Below are 27,067 nucleotides of genomic sequence, written 5' to 3' on the forward strand. Positions count from 1 at the left end.
TACAATATTGTTCATTCCTTGAAAATTACGTCGGCAAAGTGATGTCCTTCTCTCGCCTGGCGTTTGGTAATAAGCCTTCACGTCTCCAAGTCTCCATTGCTACTGGAATTCGTTGAACTGAATATACGTCTTTTACCTTCAGCATTCGACTCTTACACCCTCCCACCCTCCTTCAAGTCCTTACACACTAGCATTCCACCAGTACACTCTATTCGCTCTGACTCAGTTGATTCATTCTCAGCCTCCACGAATGCCAGGCGAGAGAAGGACGTCACCTTGCCGACGTAATTTTCAAGAAATGAAAAATATTGTAAATGAAATAATAATGTTTTTCTATAAATAAAAATATAAATCTGACTACCATTTTTAAATTATTTCATCACGACATGTTTCGGCTACTAATGCCATTTTCAAGTGATTGGAAAATAAATAAATACTAATGCAAGATTCTTATTTTTTATCATATGTTAGTGTATTCATATGATTTTATAAACTAGGACTGTAAATTTTGGATTTAAATTAGCATGATTTTATCCAAATCTAATTTTATCCAAGTGCAAATTTAAATCCAAAATTTACAGTCCTAGTTTATAAAATCATATGAATACACTAACATATGATAAAAAATGAGAATCTTGCATTAGTATTTATTTATTTTCCAATCACTTGAAAATGGCATTCGTAGCCGAAACAAGTCGTGATGGAATAATTTGAAAATGGTACTCAGATTTATATTTTTATTTATATTCAAAAGTAGCCCTAACGAGGAAAAAAGATAATGCTTTTAAACTATATAGATTATGGTGATACGAATAAAAGTTTTGTTAACAACTTCATTTTTTCAATTAATAACTGAAAACAGTTATTTCAAAATCGCACGATTCACTGCCGGACCCTGTATTTCATCAGATGCAATGTATTTGAAGAAGGCAATAAACTTTTTCATTTGAAATGATAATCACCTTTTTTGGTAGGTGGTTTTTCAGGTTCAATGACGGTATTAGCCGAGCGATTTCTCTTCTCCGATTCCTCATTGTAGTTGTGATCGTAGCGTGGGGATTGGTTGAGGATGTCATCTTCGTCGTCGTCACTCAGGCAAGAATACATCGACGAGTTCAGACCGGCCAAAGTCACCACAAACTTTGTTGGCTCATCCCCATCAACTTCCAATTCACTGAAAATAGAAAAATATCGTGATTGACTACAATGGAACAATGGCAAGCGAATCACATTACACATTACTTGGATAATAAATAAATAATTATTCTGTACCAACAACAAAAATAGTACTGTACTGTAATGTAATAACAATGAAAATTAATATTAACGGAAGTCTTATTGATATTGTGGACAATTTTAGATATCTAGGGAAGACGATCACATATAATCTTAGTGAGAAGGCCTCATGAAAGGCCAGAATTTCAAAGCTTTCCAAGGGACAGCATGTAACTAGGGACACTTATAAGAGAAAAAGTCTTTCCATTCATACAAAACTGAAACACTACAAGGGAGTTCTAAGATCATAAGCAATGTATTGCAGTGAAACACTTTTCAATATTGATGGAAATGGAATTAAGGAAACTATAAGAAGAGTTGAAAGACGGATTCTTAGAACCTGCATAAACAAAAAACATGTAGTTGACAACCAGTTCAGACTCCTTCCAAGGGAACAGATTTATAGAGAAATCGAACCAATAACTGACGCAATGCGCAAAAAGAGAATTTCTTTCTTTGGACATATTCTTAGAACACCAGCGAATCGATTGTTAAGAAGTCTTATTGAAAAATTCATGAGTGCGAAAACAGACAGAGACACAATTCCTTGGCTTGTGGAAATAAAAAAGACATATCGGAACTAACTATTAAAACCTTATTTAACTACTAAATTTAACATTCAAGAACTTAATTCAACTATTATTTAAAAACCGCACAAAAATCTATAGGGAAACCATCACTGACAGAACGAGGATCTTATCTTTAAAAACAATTAGGAGAAGGGAGCAGGTTTGTTTAGATGAATTGAGAAAAGAAAGATCTGACAGAATGAAAAGGTACTGAGAAGAAAGGAAGAGATTTGAAGCGAATAAACGAAGAAAGAGGACTAACCAGAGACTACAGTGATCCTATGTGGTCATAAAATTGAAATAATAATAACAATTGATAGTACTGTATGCATTGAATTTAATTTATAGAATGTTAGATACTATTCTAGATCTAATAGTAGGACTATGTAGATACATAGACTACACAGGGCTACTTTTAATATAAATAGAAATATAAATCTGAGTACCCTTTCAAATTATTATTTTCGTCACGATATGTTTCGGCTACTAATGCCATTTTGAGTTGAAAATGGCATTAGTAGCCGAAACATGTCATGACGAAATAATTTAAAAGAGTACTCAGATTTATATTTTTATATAGACTACACAGATACATAGAAGGGGCATCTTGAACATCGTCACTTTCCAGCCATTTATTGTATGTTCTTTCCAATAAATAATTTGAATGTGGCCTCCTTAGAGATTGTGATAATGAACATGCATTCACTCTGGTCTACATATGACATGAACAATCAACAATACAATTCCTTTTAGCGTTTTTGGAATCACGTAATTTTTTTAAGTGGAGAATCACGTAGTAAAGATTATATAATATAAAATTTTAATTTTAGTAATCTCAGCTGCACAATTAACTCATTAATATCGGGGCACCGAGCTTCGCTCGTTATTTTTATTAATTGATGAAGAGAACACAATTCTCTAAAATGATCGTGTTTATATTTTACAGCTGGCTATACCTCAGCTTATGAATTTCGGGGATGCGATATTTTGATTTTCCACAGAATCACTAGCTCATCTTTACTATCCACAGAGGACGAAAGTCTCAGCTGTTTCAGCCAAGGATGAATTATCCTTTTAATGTCGTTCAGCGAGTTTTCCCAAGGATGAGACCTAGTGCAATCGAATTTTTATATCATAAACCTACTATGTTCCAAATTTCGTGAAAATCGTTAGAGCCATTTTGGAGATCCGTTTAACATAAATAACCAGATATAAATATACAGAAATTGCTCGCTTAATATAATAGGATGTGTAGTAGTGCGAAGTACCAATCATAAGCAATCATAAACTATTTGAACGTTTGTAGAATTTCGTAAATGGAGTAGTTTTAGTTTATTAATAACTAGCTGGTAACCCGTGCTCCGCAAAGGTCTAATTAAAAACTTGACAAACTGGACCTACTGAGATCGTGGAGAATTAAAAATAAATTTACCTCGGTAAAATAAGAGTCAAAAAGCAAAATTTCACGTAAATCAGTTGAGTAGTTCAGGCGTGATGATGCGTCATTCGTGAATTTCCTATCCCGTACGTGTATAAGCCAATTCTTCACTTAATTATATTATAGATTTTTACATGAAAGTAAAAATGATTGAGAGAGAAAGTACAGACGAGACATAACTATTTCTCTCCATAACTTGAACCAATAGCAGTACATGCTAAAAATAATTTATCTGCAAGGTTTTTCTGTAAAGAGTATATTGTTTTGGTATTGTAAGAACAGTTATTGTTAATTTGAATAATGCAAAAATGAAATGAATTTTATTTTTATTTGTTACTGTACCAGCATCACATGATGAGTCGCAGACGACATAATTAATAAACGAAACTCACCCAGAATTCGGAGTGATTTCGAGAACAGGCTCTGAGTCCTGACTCAACTTTGACTCGTTGTGGCCATCTTGCAAATCGTCACTTTCCAGCCATTTATTATCTTCATCATCCGCTTTACCTGAAAAAATGGAATAGAAATTGTATTTTTTATATTTCACTATCATAAACTAAAGTATATGAGCAAGCTCCATTAACTTTGACTGAATGTGTTATTACAGTACCGATCAAATCAGTTCCTATTTTAGTAGTGAAAATTCATCTTCTGAAGAAAAATATCACTGATATTAATGGTTGAAATGCAATATTGATAGGATCGATCTATAGTCAATGATTGAAGATTATTTTTCCTGGCAGGATCTCTTAGTTTTGTAATGGCGAAAGTTATAAATTAGCAGAGTGAATAGACTTAATGATTATTAAATAGAATTAACTTATACGTGGTACAAAACCCAAGACCCATAATTCATAAAATAAAACTAGCTGATAAACTACAAATATTGTCCATTTATACTCATACGAAATTAAATAATACACATGTTTACTAATTAATACTCATAATATCATATATGGAATTAATTAATTGATTAATACATATGAAGATACGTGTAGTGCTGTTATAGTAAGGTTAACACGTCAAACTGGCATCATTGAATGAACAGGGAGCATAATATGATATAATGTATATTATATATTATCATAGAGAAAATATACATATACATTCTCTATTCTACAAAAACACAAAAAAATATACATTCTCTATTCTAATGCCCAGTTTCTAGGACACTCATTGAGTCTAATGAACAATCTAATTTATAGGTTTATTGGTCCATTAGATTTAATAAATATCCTAGAAATTGGGTCTTATTCTATCATATTGAAATATAGGGACTGCTGACATTTTAAAGTGATGGATTAACCAATGCCGCCGAAATTATATATTTTCAAGTATTTAAATAGGGCTACTTGAATTATTTAATTAATCTGGAAATAAATACATAGTACCCTTTCTTGATTTTTTTCATATCAACACTTTAAATATGAAAAATCTGGTGTGGCGCACTCACACAACTTTCCTTGCCGTTATGAGAATTGATCACCTGACCCTAGTGTTCACGCGCATCACAATTCTACTTATAAACAAAGATCTGAGCCAGCTGGTGACAGGACAATAACGCTGGAGACATACGAGATCTGCTATCTCTTCATTTAATAGAATCAACAGTTTGCAATTGGATAATCACATATTTTCTCGAATTTCAAGCTTAATTTCAATTTTAGGTGAAAATGTTACTAAACATTAATAGTAGGGATTTTCATGCTCAATCTTTTCTACTCATTTTTTTTTTATTTGTTACTGTACCAGCATCACATGATGATGAGTCGCAGACGACATAATTAATAAACGAAACTCACCCAGAATTCGGAGTAATTTCGAGAACAGGCTCTGAGTCCTGACTCAACTTTGACTCGTTGTGGCCATCTTGCAAATCGTCACTTTCCAGCCATTTATTATCTTCATCATCCGCTTTACCTGAGAAAATGGAATAGAAATTGTATTTTTTATATTTCACTATCATAAACTAAAGTATATGAGCAAGCTCCATTAACTTTGGCTGAGTGTGTTATTACAGTACCTATCAAATCAGTTCCTATTTTAGTAATGAAAATTCAAAAGTACATCTTGTGAAGAAAAATATCACTGATATTAATGGTTGAAATGCAATATTGATAGGATCGATCTATAGTCAATGATTGAAGATTATTTTTCCTGGCAGGATCTCTTAGTTTTGTAATGGCGAAAGTTATAAATTAGCAGAGTGAATAGACTTAATGATTATTAAATAGAATTAACTTATACGTGGTACAAAACCCAAGACCCATAATTCATAAAATAAAACTAGCTGATAAACTACAAATATTGTCCATTTATACTCATACGAAATTAAATAATACACATGTTTACTAATTAATACTCATAATATCATATATGGAATTAATTAATTGATTAATACATATGAAGATACGTGTAGTGCTGTTATAGTAAGGTTAACACGTCAAACTGGCATCATTGAATGAACAGGGAGCATAATATGATATAATGTATATTATATATTATCATAGAGAAAATATAGATATACATTCTCTATTCTACAAAAACACAAAAAATATACATTCTCTATTCTAATGCCCAGTTTCTAGGACACTCATTGAATCTAATGAACAATCTAATTTATAGGTTTATTGGTCCATTAGATTTAATAAATATCCTAGAAATTGGGTCTTATTCTATCATATTGAAATATAGGGACTGCTGACATTTTAAAGTGATGGATTAACCAATGCCGCCGAAATTATATATTTTCAAGTATTTAAATAGGGCTACTTGAATTGTTTAATTAATCTGGAAATAAATACATAGTACCCTTTCTTGATTTTTTTCATATCAACACTTTAAATATGAAAAATCTGGTGTGGCGCACTCACACAACTTTCCTTGCCGTTATGAGAATTGATCACCTGACCCTAGTGTTCACGCGCATCACAATTCTACTTATAAACAAAGATCTGAGCCAGCTGGTGACAGGACAATAACGCTGGAGACATACGAGATCTGCTATCTCTTCATTTAATAGAATCAACAGTTTGCAATTGGATAATCACATATTTTCTCGAATTTCAAGCTTAATTTCAATTTTAGGTGAAAATGTTACTAAACATTAATAGTAGGGATTTTCATGCTCAATCTTTTCTACTCATTTTTTTTTTTTTTGTTTAAATTGTATCTGAAGCCTGATAATCGGGAATCTAAAATCAAACTTTGCATAGATGGGGTGGAGCTCCTGAAATTTTTACAGATATTGGACTTGTGGCAGTTGATAGAGCTTATCAATGACTATTTTAGGTATAAATTTAATCACAATCGTTGGAGCCGTTTTTGAGAAAATCGCGAAAAACCCTGTTTTTGACAACATTTTCTCCATTTTAGCCGCCATCTTGAATTGCATTTGATCGAAATAGTTCGTGTCGGATCCTTATAGTGTAAGGACCTTAAGTTCCGAATTTCAAGTCATTCCGTTAATTGGGAGATGGGATATCGTGTACACAGACGCACATACACTCATACAGTCATACACACACACACACAACACACACACACACACACACACACACACACACACACACACACACACACACACACACACACACACCACACACACACACAACACACACACACACACACACACACACACCACACACACACACACACACACCACACACACACAACACACACACACACACACACACCACACACACACCACACACACACACACACACACCACACACAACACACACACCACACACACCACACACACACACACACACCACTTTTTTGTATAGAAATTTAGAAATTAGGGTACCCTAATTTTTTTCGGAAAGCAATACTTTCCTTACCTATGGTAATAGGGCAAGGAAAGTAAAATTACTATTTTCAGCTTTCAAGACATTTCAAGTTGGTGTCCTTTTTCAAAATCTAATCTAACTAAAAGAATCTGAAACTAGTAGTGTTTATTTAGGAGTTTATATAAGAACGTTTTGAAAAGGGTACTATGTATTATTTCTATAATAATTAGATATATTTTCAGTTCAACTTACAGCTTCCACTGTTGTAAGACATCGACCGAGATCTGTTAGACGAGAAGGACTCCGATAGTTTGCTCTCTTTCAGCTCCAAACTGTCCTCCTCCAAGTCACACTCATAATCGAGACGCGAGTCGACACCAATATCAAGCTCCACCTCATCGTCATCCTGCACATGTCTCAGTTCGTGCTCTCTCGCTTGCAGTCTTGTTCTCTCTGTCGACAGTTCTGTTTCCGAGTCCTTTCGCTTGGCGTCCTCTACGATCGACCTCTTCTGCATGGCGCGACTCTGCTTCAGTCGCTCGTAGGACTCATCTCGACCGTTGCTCGGCACATACAGCTTGTTTTCCTTGTCCTCTGTGATCACCAACAGAAAAAAATCAATAAGATTATCTAATCAAGTATGTTAATAGAGCTAGTAAAATTTTTTTATTAATATAAACATAACTCAAATTCAAATTTATTTCTCAAAAAACATACACAATTATAATAATATAATATTATAGCATCTGAAAATAATGCAAGAAAAATACTATTAAATATATAAAATGATTCCAAAACTGCAGTATATTTTTTTTATGTCCATCTATGTTTAAGGAGTAGCCTACAAGGTAAAACCTGTGCGTAGACCTAAGTTGCAGTAATATATTTATTCAATATAAACTAAGAATTAAACCAAATTAAGAACAAAGATTAGTGGAATTAACACACAAATATAATTTTGTAGATTAGTAGATGATGAAATTAGATAAAAGTTAGTAACACACAATAATTATTATTCTATGATAGAAAAAGAAAACATAAAACAAGAAACAGTTGGTGCCTAGAAGATTTTTTCTTCAGTTTTATTTAATCTTATCCATTCCTCAATCTCGCAATTTAGTTTTTTGCTCCGGCTAGTATTGGCAACAAAATGAGTAGGAACAAGATTTATTAACCTCTGTGATAAGTGAGTGAATTGTCTTCTACATACATTCAAATCTTTCCTGTCTTGATGGAATGTTTCTCTGGTGGGACGTAAATTTAAATTCAAGTTTCTTTCACGAAGAAGAAATTTATTTTTATTCTTTTTAATATATACTATCAAGTTTTTTATGTACAGCTGTCGAACAGTTTTCATTGAATAGATTGCTTGTAGGATAAAGTCTGGGTTTGCCTAGAATTGTTTTAATAATATATTTTTTAATTATGAAAAGTTTTTCAAAATGTGTGTTCAAGGCTCCACCCAAGCTCTTATTCCATATTGTAAAACAGCTTGTGCATAAGAGAAGTTAGATTAATCGAGCTATTTTCAAGTTATCTAGTTCTCTAATTTGATGGAATTTATATATTATAATATTTTATTTTTAAACTGTTTATATGAATGTTCCATCTCAGATATGGATCCAACAGTATTCCCAGGTATTTTACTTGGTCTTTTTTCGAAGATAACTATAGTCCAAACGACATTACTTTTGAATTGGAGGGATATGCACAGAAGAGAAAGGTAGGGATACAGCGGTGAAGATGTTCTAAAGCGGCCAGCATTCTCTACTTTCCGAGTGTTCAAGTGCTCATGGTACACATATTGAGTACCCTCTCTGAAATCACAGAGACGACTGAGTCTAATCGACAAATTGGCAACTGCGCTTCTATGACACTATTCATCACTGTAGTTGGCTCATCTCCCTCCATTTCTCTGCCCCGCATATTCCTCCAAGTCAAAGTAATTTTGTATGGACTATACAGAATAGTATGACAATTTTTACATACATAGTATGACAATAATTTGTTGTCTTTTTATTCAATACATAGTACCATTTTTTAAACGCTTCTATACAGAGACACTTATACAACACTTATAAGTATTTATATAATATTTCAATAAGAGGGTACTATGTAGTTATTTCTATATCGATTTATCAATGAAATTATGTATTTTTTGTCATAGTCATTCAATTTCAGCTGTTTTACATCCATGAAATCAAGCCGGTAAACAGCTGATTGTAGAACAAATAAACATATGATATTTATTACTGCATACTATACTGTAATAAAATCATATGTTTTATTTACAGTAGAGTATGCTTCCTAAAGTGCGAGATAAATAAAATTACTTTTAACACGGCTCTTTCTCGAAGACGGAAAGGTCCGATGCTCTATCCTCCACTAATCACTCCCACTACCTAGCAGCATTCTCCTTCTTTTGTGTCTGAGTGAGAGAGCTTTGTAACGCGAAGCGGCAACACTCCCCTCCATCTATTGCTGGCAATGTTCCAAGTAGTGAACTGGTCAGCAGGTATATTGGTTTGTGTATGTTACGGAGATGTGTTCATCACAAGAACATGAAGCAAAATGACACGGCGCATCCAATTGTGCGCAGGATGTCCGTCTGTGTCTACGCTACAAACTGTGGTGGGAGAAATGGGTTTCTCCTCTTCATGTTAAAAGTAATTTATCTCGCTCTTTAGTTCCGAATTTGGAACAGCAAAACTGTTCCTAAAGCCGCCTTTTAGCGCTCCAGGTAGAAGTTTTGTCAACTATAATCAAGAAATATTCCTCATTCGAAACTTGTGAACTAGGTTATGTTTATAGAATACATGTAGTAATGTCAGCACAAGCAGGTAATGTTTTCTGTTTCTCAATTATTCATTTCTAGATTATTATGACAAAAAATAGTGTAAGTTACTTGGACGTGAATGTCTTTTGCAGTGCTCGAATGAAATTCTAGTCTCGGCTAACGCCTCGACTAGAAACATCATTCTCGCGTGCAAAACGGCCCTTCCCGCCCTTGTGACTTAAGATATTATTATTATCGGCAGAAAAATCCTCTTTGCAGAGAGATGTTCAGCCTCGCCTATTACACAGTAGCAAAGGTGCCTACTGTATAACTTTTTCATTCAATTTATATTCACAAGCATATTCAATATCACCCAGGATATCTAGAGTTGAGATTTTGAGAAAATATGCAAATTTCCTAGATCAATATGTAAATTTCAAAAATATGCTAGGAAACCTACTTGAGAACATGGTACGCCATAGTGGAGTAGGTCAATTTCCACACAAAAAAAAAACTGAACATGTAGAGGACACATTATAAGACATTTTTTGTAAGTAACTATTGCATGTAATTGTAATTTATCTAATACTTTCTGTAATTGATGTAGTAGTTTTTAGTTTTTTTGGAAATAAACATTAATTTATTTTTTCATTAATTTATTTAATCGAGTTGAAGCGAAATAGTATACAACAGTTTAGTGACCGTATAATTTTAGTAGCATATTGAAAGTTTACATGTGACAGTTAATGATTTGATGAATCAATAATTGAGATAATATTTAAAATGAACCCTACCTTTTGTGATTGGTTGTACCCTGCTGTTTGTGAGAGTAATGGTGATTTTCTCTGGTGAAATCATTCTTCTTAAAACGGAGTCTTCTTTGCGATTCTGTTGAATAAAACCACACTGATAATAAATATTTATTAAGAACAAGACATAACATTGGGTATATTATATTACTGGTACAGTATTTTAAAATCTAAAACACGAAATATGAACAGCTCTATGCATAACATACTAATATTGATATTTTTAAAATTTCAATTACATAATAATTTGACAGCCCACTTAATGTGCAGGTGATACTAGGATATGACTACGACAAGCTTACTACATATGGGGATAGCTTGGAGCTGTTTCTCAAGCTATTCATCAATATGAAAACGGTATTTCAACATTTGGAGCGTTCGCACAAAAACCTGTTCAGTTTTAATCATGATTAAATGCCACGAGAACCAATCAGAGAAGACTTTTTGAAGAAAATGCTTCTCTGATTGGTTGTAGTAGCATTTAATCACGATTAAAATTGAACAGGTTTTTGTGCAACCAAGCCAAAGTTATTTTCATTGATTATTACTTTCAATTACTCATCTGATGTGAATCAAGTTGAGTCAATTTACATAATAAGAGCAATTGGCTTTTGATCAGGTTTCCAACGTGATTAAAAGACAAGTCTACAACTTTATATAAGATTATACAATTCAAAGAAGGATTTGAAAAAATAAATTCTCAGGAACAAAACAACACTTTTATTCCAAAGACGTGATTACAAAGACAAGTCTACAACATGATATAAAGTAATACAATTTTAAATAGAGATAAAAAAATTGTTTAGAAACAAAATAACACTTTTATTCCATGACCATGTAATTATCACAAAAAATACAAAATAATGTAGCCTAAATTAATTTAGAAAATATTCAACTCATTTCACAATCAATAACAGTCAATAGTTTCCAAACAGCATCAATGTCGTATTATGAATTATGACATTAAATGAAATAAGGATTGCATAAGGGTGATGTCACACCAGGCCGGACACGATAAAATTGGACGAAAAATGCACTGCGCATGTACAAAATGCATGGATGCGTCTGGTGTGACATAAAATCCAATGCTAAAGTCTTGCCACACGGTCGGAGCGGGCATTTTGTCCGTTCGTGTCTGGCTTGGTGTGACATCACCCTTAATGTTTCTCAGTTGGACTGCACAAATAAACGAGCAGTCTATCTGGAGATAGTTGAAAATAGTGTAAGGCCCGCCGCAAAGTAGACCCACGAAAAGCAACCCACGCCGTGGGATGTTTAGTAAACCATTGTTAGGCTTCACTAATCATGCAATGAATAATCCACTTGACAGCTGATTGATTATGAATAATTCTATGGCAATGATTTACAAAACATCCCACGGCGTGGGTTGCTTTTCGTGGATTAACGTGGGTCTACTTTGCGGTGGGTCTTTTATTAGTACTAATGAAATGAAAATTTTCAAATACAATAAATATCCAACTATTTTTATTATTAACTCCATTGACGAAAAATCAAATAGATGAAATATTGTATTGAATTGATTTTAACTAGGGGACTGAGGATTTGAAATCGATTGAAGTGTAAACCTTATCTGAATGGGGGCAAGAACGGTCAAGGGAAAACAATACATACGTGAGACCCTTCGGCAGGTAAGGGCGAGGGCACACTTATAAAGTTTTGGTGAGGAATAAAACACAAGCATTAGATATATCTACCTGGCACACTGTCAACTGTGATTGCTCTATTCTGTTCGATGAATGCAGTTAAGCATTAATAGCCCAACTATTTGTCCGTTTCAGGTCAGCTGAGATAAAAATACGATATAAAGTTTAAATTTCGTCATAGGAGAAAATAAAATTTCTTGAGATTCAGTAGAAAAAACAAGTAGAATGTAATAGAATTAGAAAAAAATCAAATATTTAAAATTTCATGTTCTAAAAATTTGTTCAATGAATGCAGTTAAGCATTGATAACCCAACTATTTGTCCGTTGCAGGTTAATGGAGAGAAAAATACAATATAAAGCTTAAATTTCGTCTTAGGAGAAAAATAGAATTTCTTGAGATTCAGTAAGACAAGTAGAATGTAATAGAATTATGAAAAAATCAAATATCTCAAATATCATATTCTAAAATTAGTTCTACATTTTATCTAAAATTGTTCTATGGTCACAAACCTTGTTCAATTCAAATCAGATTTATTTTCTCCAAAATTCAACAGTTACAATGTATGTTACAGTATGTAACTCACAATAAATAACTTCTATTAACACCAACAAAAACAACTAAGGCTAGTGGAAATGAAACAAGTGGCATAGGTCGTCGACACAGGTTGACAGTGTGCTAGGTGGATAGGAAACGCTTGTGTTCTATCCCTCACCCGAAAAGTTGAAACAAAAATGTTGCTAATGTGCCCGCACCTTTTACCTGCCAAAGGTAGGTGTGTGTGTTTGTGTTGTTCTCCCTTGGCCGTTCCATGCCCCCATTCAGATAGGTTTTACACCCATTGAAACATTTTTGGTATTTGATATTCACATTTACCTGAAGACTAGATTACATAGCGTTTTCGAACAATGATAATATTATATTTTTACTAGCCTAAGTTTTGAAAATGTAACTTTACGACAAAACCGATAATATAGCTGAGAAATTCTTTCTAGAAAGGCTAAAAAACATCAGCAATGGTAGCTAGTGTAAGTAGAGATTTAATAATATCCTCAAATTCATCTTCAATAATAATAATACCTAGTAGAAAGTTAAAAATAAAAACGTTTCCGTTACCATTTTATTATTCAATCGAAACTCACTAGAGGCTGCAATAGATAACACCTAAAATATTTCAGAAATTATACCAGATAACAGTTTCAGAAAACATGAGCTAACAATGTTTATGAAATACTGTATTTCTAAAGATGGCGATGATCACCAATTTATTCACAGTGATTTACCTCATAATTCAAATTACTTTGAGGGAAACAAAAGTATAATTGAGAATTAATTTCCATAGACATTCCAATTTTGTAACGAATCTTATTCATCACCATAGATACAAAATAATTATTTCATAAACGATTTCGCAGCCAGGAATTATAGAGTAACACTGATATAATTTGATAATCTTTACTCCAAGTTACTGAGTTAACTCTTCCCGTTTAAATACAATTTGTAAATTCAATACATTCAATATAATTATCAATTTATACATTTTGTAACGCACTCTATGGATAAATAGTATAATCGTAAACTGAGTTATCACTTTCTATTCAATTATAAATCATCATTATTTATTTATTGATTCATACAATAAGTACATCATAAAAAAGATAGGGAGAGAAAAATAAGGTAACCTTGGGCTATTCCTCTCCCAAATTTAGATAAAGTTACACATAGTTATAATAAAATGTCAATAGTTTGAGCACTTTAAACAACAAAAAACGAGCACTAGAACACTTCACAATCAACTCTTTTTACTGCAGTATTTCATCCACTTCTCTAGAACACACAGTTCATCATCACTAGCATTCTGCTGACGTGCATATTTGAAAGCCACCTTGAATGCTTTCGCTGCCATCCCGTGACTGATTTTCGCGTTTCTTTCTTCTTCCTCCTCCTCATCTGATCCTTCTTCATGATGAAGTTCCAGGTGCACGTCATCAACAGACGAGAGGGAAGAGAGAGAAAAAGACAACTGTGATCTCTTGAAATCGGTTTCATCCGCGTCCTTCGCCGAAGATTTCCTCATTCTTGTTTTCTTCTTGCATCCACCACTGGCGTCGTCCTCCTGTTGATTCCAATTTTTCATCTTCATCTGTCAGTTATTATTTGAATCACAAGAATCACAATCAACACACGTCATAGCTCGAATCACAATTTGAGCTCACTAAAACGACACAAACATTAAAGTAGAAACATAGAATTGGTAACATACTGTCCGGTTATGCCGATTTAAATTTCGTTCACATGATCCATCCCTATCAGTAAATTCATCCCGATTTCCAAATACCTAAACACGTGCTGTTTCTAAAATATTGTTGAATCAACATTTCCTAATCCTAACACAATATGGAATAGCAACATAATTCTTGATGAGCATTAAGAGAATCCGTTGATCATGGGATATTATTTTCTAGCAGCATTAATTTAACAACTATAGAAACATCAGCATTTGGCACGTCATTGAATACTATCAAGTGGTTTTAATATCACGCCTAGAATTCTGCAAATACTGAACAATTGAGCCACTGAACATTTCTTATCCATAATCAAATTATTTACAATAAATGATAATTGAGATTTCTATATGTAAGTCTGAAAAATCAATTCTACTCACTTCAACCACTACCTCCGTAAACAAAGCCGTAGTGATATATATCAGCTAGTGTTTTTATTGGTGTAGGAGCCCTACCTGTGCTGACGTCACACGAATGCACTACGGCTTTGTTTACGGAGGTAGTGCTTCAACTTAACGAAAAATCACGATCACAGTTGAAACTCATGTTTGTCAATTATCTGAACAGCCACTAAAGATAGAAAAATTTTAACGTATTACTGGATTTATCGACAAATTTTGCATGAAGTGAAGCCACAATATTATATTGATCAAACACTGAATATCAGACTATGACGCTTATTGAAAAAACAATATGATCTATTTCGGAGATACTTAAGGAAAGGACATTGGCAGTTTCTAAAAAGATCACCTTTAATTAATGTCACTGATGTGGTACTGGGATCTTTTTTCGGGAGATATTGAACAATATTCAAGCTAAATGTTATATCACACTGTGAAATAAGATTTGATTTTTGATTACAGAAAAACTAGAATTACAGTTGTTTGGCAATTTTCAATATTCATGTTTATTTCAGCTTTTGAAACAACTTGTTTGTATTGGATTCTTTTTCTCGGTCAGTTTGTATCATATGATCTATCAAGGTACCTTGTAGAAATTCTCAATGCATTGTAACAATGTAGACAATATCGTGCATTACAGAAGCCTGAGGGACATAAAAAAAATGTTTAGAACTACTAGATCTCTTCAGAACGGAAGGAAGAACTAGAAACCTCTAAGGAGAAAACTGCCAATTTTGACTAAATATATAAATATTTGACTATAGTCAGAGAGATATTATTTTCAACACCACTCATTCTCGAAGGCAGAGAGGCCCGATGCTCTTTCCTTCACTAATCACTCCCACTATAATGAAGTCCACGTTATAATGGCAGTGTATGATTGATAATAGTGTTGTTATACTTGCCTAACATGCAACAAAAAAGATAGCACTATCTCTCTCTAGCTTTGCAATGTTGTCAGTTTGCCAGAAATATTTCATTTCACTTTTGACAGTGACTGTACAGAAGTAGACAAACAATACTCAGCCGCCATGTTTTATTTTGATTTATAACAAAATTATAAAGTAGAGGAGTCGTATGATTGATTTTAAATGTATTTTTGAATAAATGAAATTATTTTTAGATATTACCGTATGAGAAACTTAAAATTCAACTTTAAAAGTTAATAGCTTTGAGACCATCCGAGACTTCAGTTTACCGGAATAGGTTAGGCCTACACTGGTACCGGTATAAATAATATTGAAATGTCATTTCATCATTATTTCCATTGAAATTATCTTATTATAGATAGAATTTCTGTTTTTCTATTATTTTTTAAAGAAATTGGAATAGAATACCTAGCGAAAAACTTAATTGCTGTTGTTTTGAAGTTCAGATTGGTGAATCACAGCTTTTCAAATTAGCCGCCATTTCAGGCTTGTAAATCTGATCTCAGTTATGAAAGCAAAGTTTAGAATCAAATTATGAAAAAATAGATTTTATTGATGAATTTAATTAATTCGACATAGAATTTATAATTTAATCAAAGGAATTGAAATTAATATCAGATAAAATTTAATGGGATGAATTGAATAACAGCTGTGTACACTCAGTGGCAAAATGGAGTCAATTCGGCAACGTTGTTCTCGTATCTTCCTTCACTGCCATTATAACGTGGACCTCACTATACCTAACAGCATTCTCCCTACTTTTGTGTCAGCATCCAATTGTGTGCAGCATGCTTACCCCACCCCTCTGTCCATGATTCAACTGTGGAAGGAGAAACTGGCTTCTCCTCTTCATGTTGAAAGTAATATCTCTCATACTATAGATACGTTCGAATAGATATGTGCAATCAAATATCTAGAATCGGTAAATATTGACTATATTTTATTCAGGTTGATCGGGCCCCAAATCAACTCACCGCAACAACAGTGGCTGAGGCGGCGGCTCCTCCCTGCTTGGCGAGTGACTTGTTGGCTTCGGCCATTGCCTTCAGAATGAGACAGGAGCTGGGCTGCTGATTGGGGGGTCTCACCGGCCGGGGCGTCACCTTCACCACGCTGGGCACCGCTTTCTCTCTCTCCCTCGACCTCTCTCTCTCGCCACTCCGCGACCGATCTCTGTCCGCAAACTGATACAAAACACACACTGAATTAACACAAATCATTCAATCGATGAGCTTAAACTACTGTAATTCAAGTGATATAATGAATTTGACACAAAACAGACACTAGATTAACACAAATAATTCAGTCAACGACCTCTATCATAGAGAAACAGTAGCGTAGGTAGATATCCCATGGTATGGGGAGTTTATGTCACAACTTTTACTGATAACTCAAGCAGATTATTATCCATTACTGTCGATTATTACTGTTTTGGCCGGGTGAGAGTGTATGAATGGCACAGTATGAAAGATTACCAACGTTACATAGCTTCACGGGAAAGAACTACGTGAACTATCGGCTTGAGTTAACATTGAAAATTGCGACATAAACGCCCTATACCATGGTATATCTACTTATGCTATTGTTATCTATACCTCTACCTAATTGGAGTGTTGTAGTGAAGTTGATTTTCCAAGTAAAAATGATGTTTCCGAATAATGTTTATGGTGACTAATCTTTTGAATAATACACTGAATTAACAAAAATCATTCAATCAATGAGCTCAGACTAATTCAAGTGTTGCACTGGAGTTGATTGATCTTCCAAGTGATTTGTAGAAGTAATGTTTATTTATTTATCGAGTCATGTACAATTATTACACTTATGTGAGAAGGCACAACAGGCTTATGCCCAAAACTGTCCCTTCTCAAATTTTTACTACAGACAAAATTAAATTATAGGTTTAGCTACTATCACTTAAGATTATTCATCTTTTGAATAATGTTATATTTGGACCCTTTAACATTTTCACACGAAAAACGTTTTTCATTCGCCTGTTTTTCTCCTCCACTATGAAATAGGTTGTATTATTAATTTAAATACATTGTAAAATATATTTTAGCCTAATGGATAATTTTGATTTGTTTTGAAATATTTAAAAAAAACATTCAAGAGACTGAAAATACATGAGATGCCATAAGTTTCTTCAGAAAGCCACAATTACTGTTCTTCACCACTATTTGGATCTTTGAAAGATCTGAACAATTCCATAACTTGAAGTTATAAGTATTTTAAGCTATATCCCCTACATTTAGAAAAGTACTATGGAGTATTTGATTTGCAGTATATACTTTTTGTTTCTTTAGAAGCTTTCATCTATCTTGATACTGTATATTATGATGATCTGTTCAATAATGAATAGAGAACTATTTGATTTTGTTTGATGAATTTCTTCAAGCCCGGTTCAGACGTGCACACCTTCGCTTCATGACCAGATTTATAAATATCTCGTTTCACCAATCATCAACAACAACTTGTATGATGAATTTGAACAGCCTTATTAATTGTCCAGACTTTATAAGAATTTATAAATTGAAAGTGGAATCTTCATATTTTATAATTATATCACTGTAACAGATTAATAAGAGTATTATTATTATTCGGAAAAGGCTAAAATTAAATAGATGCTCAATATTTTTGTACAATATGGTAAACAACTGTTGTAAACTATACTACACTATACTATGTACTCAACTATAGAGACTTTGGTCCAATGTATAAGAATATACTATATGGTATGATAATAATACATGTTCAAGGGCTCAAGTTACATTAAATTACTCACATTAGATCTACCGCCGCTCCTTGCATCACTGACATCATGAACCAAAGATTCGACCCGAACCACTTTGGAAGGCGGTCTCCTTCTATCGCTGGACAACTCGCGACTCTCACTTCGCTTCTCATTGTCTCTCTCACGTACTCTCTCCCTCATCCTCTCTCTGTCACGCTCCCTCTCCATGGTGCGTTCTCTCTCACTCGCAGGCCGTTTTGTCGGTGGTGGACTCCTATGACGTCTCTCAGTTTCCCGACTTCGTCTTTCGTCGGTAACTGCCGATTTTTCCGCCTTACGCTTGTTCAACAACTCCCTTACGTCAAAGACAGCTTTTTCCCGTCGGCCAGATTCAGAACCCAACCGTTTGTCTACGTCTTTTATTCTGCGATCTTTTTCTACCGGCGATAACCTTCTCTTTCTCAAAGCACCTTCATCCTTCAAAGATTCTTTGTCTTTAGCGGGCGATAACAACCTTACCCTCCTAATCTCCCCATCATCTTTCACCGGCGATGAAATTCTCTTCTTTTTAATCTCGTTATCATCCTTTGTCACCTCCCGTTCTCTTTCTTTCAACAAAGGTGACGATAATCGTTTCCTCCTCAATTCACTATTGTCTCTTGATGATTCCCTCTCTCTTCCTTTCGACGGCGGTGGTGACACCCTTCTCTTTTTTGTATCACTTTCATCTCTTAATTCTTTCTCTCGTTCTTTTGCCGGTGGTGATATCCTTCTCCTCTTCGTACCACTTTCATCTCTCGATTGTTCTTCCGATGATTTTTGTTTTTCTAAGCTACTTGACGCTTTTGAACTCTGTGAGTCCTTTATTTTACTAGAGTCGTGTTTGGAGGAAATTGATCGATCCGGTTCCTTCTTTTCGGTGGGAGGTTTGGTCGGCGGTGTGATTTTTGATGAACCCTCATCGATGACGCTCTGCAAATCATCAATTGGATCTGAAACATGAGAAGTGACAGGAAATTATTTATACAGAACATCATTCATAAACGTTCAGTCCTCAAGAGATGAAGCAACATTCTCGTTTAACCAGACTAACTAGTCTAATCCGTTCATTCAAACGGATTATTCAGGAATATAGAACAAATATGAGAAAATTATTCAATTTAAAAATTTTCCCCTATTCCTAAAAACCCTAAACAATCTTCAGCAATGATTTTTGCAAGAGTTATTCGATATGTTTCAAATTCCCCCAGCGCATGATGAATAATCAATATCACTTTCAAGCAAGGTGATACTGTAGTAAACAGAAATTCAACGTCATAATTTTTTTTTTGGATAGATTTGAATAATCTACACGTTAAAAACGAACGTAAAACAGAAGAGGTCTTACTACAAACTATAACAGACTAGAACTCAAGAGCAGTGTAAGAGACGTACTGTGCTAGCCATGAAGTGGCTCTCTAGAGTTCAGCTAGATACCTATCTAAAAGAGTAGAATCCCTAGAGTAGATTATGAATTACTTTACTGTAAATAACGAGAACTTTCTCCAACTATTCTAGATATACAGTATGACAATAACAAATAAAAGCCATTACTCTATGAAACAAATATGAAAGAAACATTAACCGGATATTTTTCAATTGAGGTGAGTGGTTAGCTCTAGTAATAGAGCTGCAACAAAGCTTGAATGCAAAACAGTTTTTAAACAATTCTAGCTCCAGAAAACTACTCTACCAATATAACAGTAAGTAAATTCGTATGGCCTTTGTTGGTGGGGAGTCCCTTGCGGGAAGGTCCCACCGCCTGAATATATAATTTAAGCCGTCAATGGGCCTTACGACTGTCATACTTCAGCCGGGACCGACAGTTTAACGTGCCCATCCGATAACACGGGAGTGATCTGGTTAAAAAACTTTTGGTTTAACAGTGATATACAATTAATATTGTCTCTGTCAATTAATATTAATTATGTCTTCAGATATAGGCCTAATTGAATGGAATTATTGATAAAATAGCTTAGCAGTATGATAAATATTTGATAGATCTCACAATTGTTTTCAAAATTACTTTTATAGGATGCATTTTTTAACAAAAAATAAATAAAAGCATTATAGCTTGAGAGTCAGTAAACTTTGCATTATTTCTATCATGATCCAGTCAGAAATTCGCGGAACCTGATGGTTCTACTAAGGAAACCCATATCGTTCAAGGTCCCCACGCAACATCTTGCCTAATCAAGTGAAAGGCCACAGTCACCTTTAAGGCAAGGCTTGATTTCTTCAATATTGGAGAAGTGAACTAGGAAGTGAATTTCTCATCCTTTTTTATAGGTGTTAAGAACATTTCAAAAAGTAAATTTCTTGAGCTTCTTTCATAGGTCTCAAGAAATCTTTAGAATATGCTAGATATATGCTAATGGCGAATTTATAAAAAAAATATAATGGTTTCGCACTAAATATGATGAAATTAATAATTTTAAGTAATTAAATTGATGAGAATATTCAATTTACCTGCTTCAATGTCTGCTCGGATGTTCAAATACTCGTGCTCTTCAGCACTGGGCGTTCTCTCTCGTTTCTTGCATTTCACATTGTCGGCAAGCTTTGCTTCTGCACTTTCGTGAACTTTTTCACTAGGAACATTTTCTGTCTTCACTTGTTTTGGTTGGCTGACTGTAACAATATGAATTGCGATAAGTTTTCATTTTCTATTTTATAACATGATGAGGAAAGTTTTATAAAAGATACTAACAAATTCAAAGGAAAGAAGAAGTTTTCAAAGTTAGCTCTGAGCTATCTTAGCTGAATGGTAACGACTTAAATTCAACAGAATTCAAATTAATACTCTATCGAAAAATAATTGACTTTTATAAGACTTATTTATATTTAGTTCCTTATCTTCTATTACTGTACTTCATTTTTTTAATTACTCATTTATACAACGTCTCACTGTTTAGGTATCTTCAAACCTAGCTAAGCTACGCTAAAATACATCCTAGGTCTCTTCAAACCTAGCTAAGCTACGCTGAAATACTTCCTATCTCCCGTATCTGCCCCGTTCACATCAGCGTAGCGTAGCTTTCAATGTTGGGAGATAGGACGGCTACGTCTTCTGGAGACGTATTTCAGCGTAGCGTAGAGTGATGTGGACCTTTAGCCACCTCTAAAACAAGGCCTTGGCCTACGATATTGCAACGTCGCAGTGTAGGCCTAGAATTTAATACATGATTGGTGAAAAAGATCAGCTGGTATTTTTTAAAATATTTTTCACTAATCATGTATTAGATTCTAGGCCTAGACTGCGACGTTGTAATATCGTAGGCCAGGGCCTTGTATTAGAGGTGGCTATGCCTTTAGTGATGTGAACCTAATGTGAAGAGAAAACAAATCTTATGTCATCAGTGTCATTTTGTGGAAAAATGTTTTAATAAGCATAAATTTGCATTTAGTGTTCATTCAAATAATTGACCTTTACGAATATTGTGATATATACCCTGTGTGGAGATCGTAACCTCCTGTAGTTTGCTCAATACTTGATGCAGCCATGTAACAAAGGGAACTGTACTGGAGCCTAAGAAGAGACTCAAATCTCTGGTCATCCCAGCTTTGGTTCGTTTATTGCTGATCATCAGCATTATGTATTCCAGCAGATCCATATCTGTAAAATCATCAATAGGATATTATAGTCTTGAAGAATACTCATCTAGTGCCTGCACACGTGAGTACTATTTTTAATAATTTTATTCAAATACTTAAATGTGGTGTCGTCAAAAATAGTTCAAAAACGAATTTGAAGAATATATTCCTAGATCCAAACTAAAACTTTGTAACAGATGAAGGAAGAAAAGCGAGACAACCATTTAGTAGTCTGAAATCGAAAGGCCGGTCCAGACGCTCAAGTTCACCATCAGTCTTCCACTCAAGAAAAACACGGATCGTTCGGTTCAAGCAAAAGAAGGATGTAAAATTGCGTCCACACGCATCCGTCTTTTGTCGATCCGCTTTTCCTATTTTTGTGCTCACAAGCTCAGTTATCCCATAAATCTGGTTGATAAGTAATAATTATATCGTATTCTTTCGCTGATTCAACTGGATTATGCTACATTTGTCTTCTAAACATGTTATTCTGAGTATTTAACAACATAATGACAGATAATAATATGACTGCTAATCGCTAAATGGCTTACATGCCATCTCGAGACACAGTGATTGTAAATGGATTGAGATTTTGTACATAGTGTTAATAATATACATTTTAATATATCATGATGGAACATCATAATATCAACATCAAATTCTAGAGTATCGTGAGAATCAAGAAACAAAGGGTTGAATGGCGTTATATACAATCGAGAAAAAAACTTGCTTATTTTCAAGTACTCGCAAGGCATTTTAATAACTTGAGGGCGCTGAATCCGAATCATGAATCACACTTTTCTTAGATTCGATAGATTCTCTATCTCCATTTTTACGCGATTTAGGTTTTGGTGGATAAGGCAAAAGACGGCCGGTCGGCTGAAAAAAAAATCCCAGCCGATACTCCATCCGTTTTACCGTCCAAACGCAATGACTTTCATGTTCCGACTATTGCTTGAGCAAAAGTTTAATTTAGTCAACAACAAATTTAAAATACTTATTTTCTAGGTTATTATTTTTCCTACTCGAGACAAATTTTCCAATACTCATCCTTCTGAAAATAACCCTCACGCTAAATAATGAAAATGTTATTGAATAGTGAAGGTAGGTTTTACAAATGATAACCTGAAATATGTATTTTGATTTGAAAATAAAATGTAAACTTTGAATTTATTTGACAATCAATGTACTGCCAACAAGCAATGAAGTAAAGATATGGATAATGTATGATGGATTCAAGATTAATGAAGAGAATATTGACGACGATTTCAACATATTAGACTGGCCACTAACGGTGGAACATGCATGACATGCAAACATGTCATACATGTTTATCATGCACATAGACCTAAACATGTTCATCATCTGCGAGAGGCTTTTAACATAAAATAAGCAAACAATAACAATAAATAAGCCACTGGAAAATTACAAATTATATTGATAGAAAAATAATTTAACATCGAATAGAGCAGCGAAGAGAAAACTATAGGTACAAGAAAATCGGAGATACAAAAACATAACCTCGAAAAATTTTGCTCGAAGCGTTTAGCTGTGATGACAACAATGTATGGCGACAATGAATCATGTATTTTCTACCGTTAGTGGCCAGCCTAAGACAAAAAGGTTGTGAAATTCTGAAATAAAACACCAAAAGCATTATAATAGACATAGGCCTATTTATAATTTCCCTATTACTCCACACCCTATAGCCTAACACAGTTAATAAGTAATGCTTGAGAGGCATTGGAACAGCTAGCAAAACTGTTTGGCCTACCTATAATATTATTGTAACATAATTTATTAAGAGGCAATTGATTATTATGGAATAACAAACCTTATTATGAATAACTTTTTATAAAACTAATAACAAACTAAGCTGAATATAAAAAACAGGATTTATAAGAGTTGGAGCTCAAGTGAAATAAATAAATATGAAACTGCCTATAAAGAAAAGTCATGAGAACTCAGATTTCTGTTGACATTAGAATGCCTTGACATTTTTGCAAAGAAATTTTATGCAATTTTACAGGTCACAAAAATATAAAGGAAAAATAGCTTTGGACTTACCTGCTTTGATTCCAAGTTCCATTAGCTTTGCCATGATGGCACTCTGAAATTGGAAAGATATATTAGATATCTATGATAAGGTCTCAGGTATAAAGTTTTTTTCAGTCTTTCTTCAAAATTATATCTTCAATATGTAAATATTTCCTATTTTAGTAATAATAATGTGAAATATTTCTTCTATGTTTGGTTTTGAAACATCTAAATTTGAAAATCTGCTTTGTAAAAATATTTAAGGACTAAAAATTGTATATGAAGTATTTCTTCTATGTTTGGTTTTGAAACATCTAAATTTAAAAATCTGCATTGTAAAAATATTTAAGGACTAAAAATTTTATATGAAATATTTCTTTTATGTTTGGTTTTGAAACATCTAAATTTTATAATCTGCTTTGTAAAAATATTTAAGAACTGAACATTTTGTGAAGTGAAGACTACACGAATTTGGGAGACCTTATACCTTATATTTTCTTCTTCAACCATTACCCACACTTGTGGGATCGATGGCGTCATTTCACAATAAAAGTCAAAAACAACAAAACACTAATTTATCAAGATGGCAGCGATCAAGATAAAGCACACTTATTTAACATCTAACGCATTGCTCTTTAACTTACTGGCAAGTTAGCCAGATAGTATTTGAGACAGGTCATCGTTTAAAAATTCCTTTACATCATAATAAGCCCTGGCTCTCAAAAAACCGGTCACAACCCTCTCGAACCTGCTGGTATCCAACTGCTTCACTTCTGCAGGTAGCCTGTTGAAGTAGCGGAGAGCTGCACTAAGTTAACATCGAAGGCCATGCTCTTTAACTTACTGGCAAGTTAGCCAGATAGTATTTGAGACAGGTCATCGTTTAAAAATTCCTTTACATCATAATAAGCCCTGGCTCTTAAAAAACCGGTCACAACCCTCTCAAACTTTCTGGTATCCAACTGCTTCACTTCTGCAGGTAGCCTGTTGAAGTAGCGGAGAGCTACACTCCTGTAGCATACCCGTGATCTCTGGAGGCGCACCCTGGGTAGGTCAAACAGCACTCGATGCCTGGTGTTATGGTGATGTACATCAGACCGAGTCAACAGATTTTGTTGATTGTTCTTGACATACATGAGGCAGAGAAGAAGGAAGTGGCTGACTACTGTTATGATACCCAGCCTAACAAAAATGGGCTTGCAATGTGCATGATGTTCGCTTGCAGTTATAATCCTAGCAGCCCGTTTTTGCAGCTTAAGTATGTCCACAACCTTGGCTGAATGACACCACATGAGTAGACCATAGGAGATATAACAGTGGAAAAGTGCATGATACACCATGACCAGATATGCCTCTGTCACCTGTCCTCTCAGCTTGAGCAACAGAAAACAGATTCGGGACAGTCTCCCAGTCACATGTTGGATGTGGCTTGCCCAGCTGAGTTTCGAATCCAATACAAAGCTCAGAGAGGAATTGCACAGGGTAACCTTATTTTTCCTCTCCCTGTTAATTTATGAAGTACTTTATGAATAAATAATTAAAATATAGATGTCAATCTAGTCCATTTATTTATTTAAATCCATTTGTATACGCACAAAACTGCACCAAATCTTAATTTAGACAATGTAGACTAGACTAAGTTAAATGAATAAACTTATTTCAATTACTGGGCAAGCTTGTAAGTTACAAAAAAGATTTCATCTCTAATTTTGGTAGGCTACCAAGGCTAAGTCAACTTACGTACAGTATTTTTGTGTGAATTATAAATTGATGATACCCAAATTTAAAAGTCTAACATATTGAAACTATTCGACCAATAAGAACCTTATTAATGATTATAAAAAATGACAACTGTTTTTTAGCTTTGGAAACATATAAAATTGTTTTATTTGTCCTAGATTTGAAAGGGAAAACTTTAAACAGAGGTGGCTTTAGCGGATAGGAAACCACTTATCTAATAAGCCTACGGCAATAAAGTTGGTCTAAGCGCTAGACGTAGCTAAGCTAAAACAAAATTCAGTTTGATGTTTAAACATTTGGTTTGTGAATAAACACGGTTGTTAATGAAATTTCCTTAAAAAACATAGCTCTGATTAACAAGCTCTCAAGCGATTAAGTTGATACTTCTGTGATAAATTACTAGCTTATACCTCTGATAAGTATATTTAGAATAATTCGCATCTCACTATCAATAGGGTGAGAAAAGCTTGACTGATTCAAGCTTAAAACTCCCAAAAAATATCAGTTTCAACAAATCAGTAAATCATAATTTACTACTGTATCATAGGCCTACTTACTGTTGTAGTTTTATAAAGTTAACCTAAAACCAATTTGGTAGCTGGGTTATTAAAATTGTTATTACATTCTATTATAGAGAAATAAAGTTATCACTAAACTGACCAATAAATGGTTCTGTAAATTTGGAAACCAATAATCAAGAAAACTCACCTTCATCTTGTGTGTCACTTCTTTTCCCAAACAATCCATTTTTGTGTGAGAAGAATATGGGATTCTCGAAATAATTAATAAACTAGAAGTATATTTCAGACTGATTATAAAATGTGAGTTTAACTAGATATTAATAAACAATAACTTTTTAAAAACTTTTAAATAACAAAAAAGAAAACAGACAGGCTCAATATTTCAAGAACTTTTATCTCCATTGCTCCATTCCATCGACAATCGACAATACGCCATTATCCATTTATCCATTTTCATTCGCTT

General features: G+C 33.9%; 1 protein-coding gene across 3 annotated transcripts; it reads right to left on the reverse strand.

Moving 5' to 3' along the window:
- Positions 1-837: 837 nt before the first annotated feature.
- On the reverse strand, positions 838-27,067 carry LOC111056374 (RNA-binding protein 25). Of its 3 annotated transcripts, none has more exons than XM_039437634.1 (10): positions 26,792-27,067; positions 24,374-24,416; positions 22,164-22,328; positions 21,182-21,343; positions 18,725-19,665; positions 16,914-17,123; positions 10,647-10,740; positions 7,329-7,670; positions 3,675-3,792; positions 838-1,174 (listed from the first exon to the last, which is right to left on the reverse strand). In XM_039437634.1, exons 1-10 carry the CDS (start codon positions 26,828-26,830, stop codon positions 943-945), a joined length of 2,346 nt encoding a protein of 781 aa, XP_039293568.1. In that variant the 5' UTR covers positions 26,831-27,067; the 3' UTR covers positions 838-942. The 3 variants fall into 3 exon arrangements, with proteins under 3 accessions (XP_039293568.1, XP_039293567.1, XP_039293569.1); XM_039437633.1 differs by lacking the exon at positions 3,675-3,792 and adding an exon at positions 5,088-5,205 and having other exon boundaries at positions 859-1,174; XM_039437635.1 differs by lacking the exons at positions 838-1,174; positions 3,675-3,792; positions 7,329-7,670; positions 10,647-10,740 and adding an exon at positions 11,401-14,440.

This window comes from Nilaparvata lugens, chromosome 11 (assembly GCF_014356525.2).
Source record: "Nilaparvata lugens isolate BPH chromosome 11, ASM1435652v1, whole genome shotgun sequence".
Classification (NCBI taxonomy): Eukaryota; Metazoa; Arthropoda; class Insecta; order Hemiptera; family Delphacidae; genus Nilaparvata; species Nilaparvata lugens.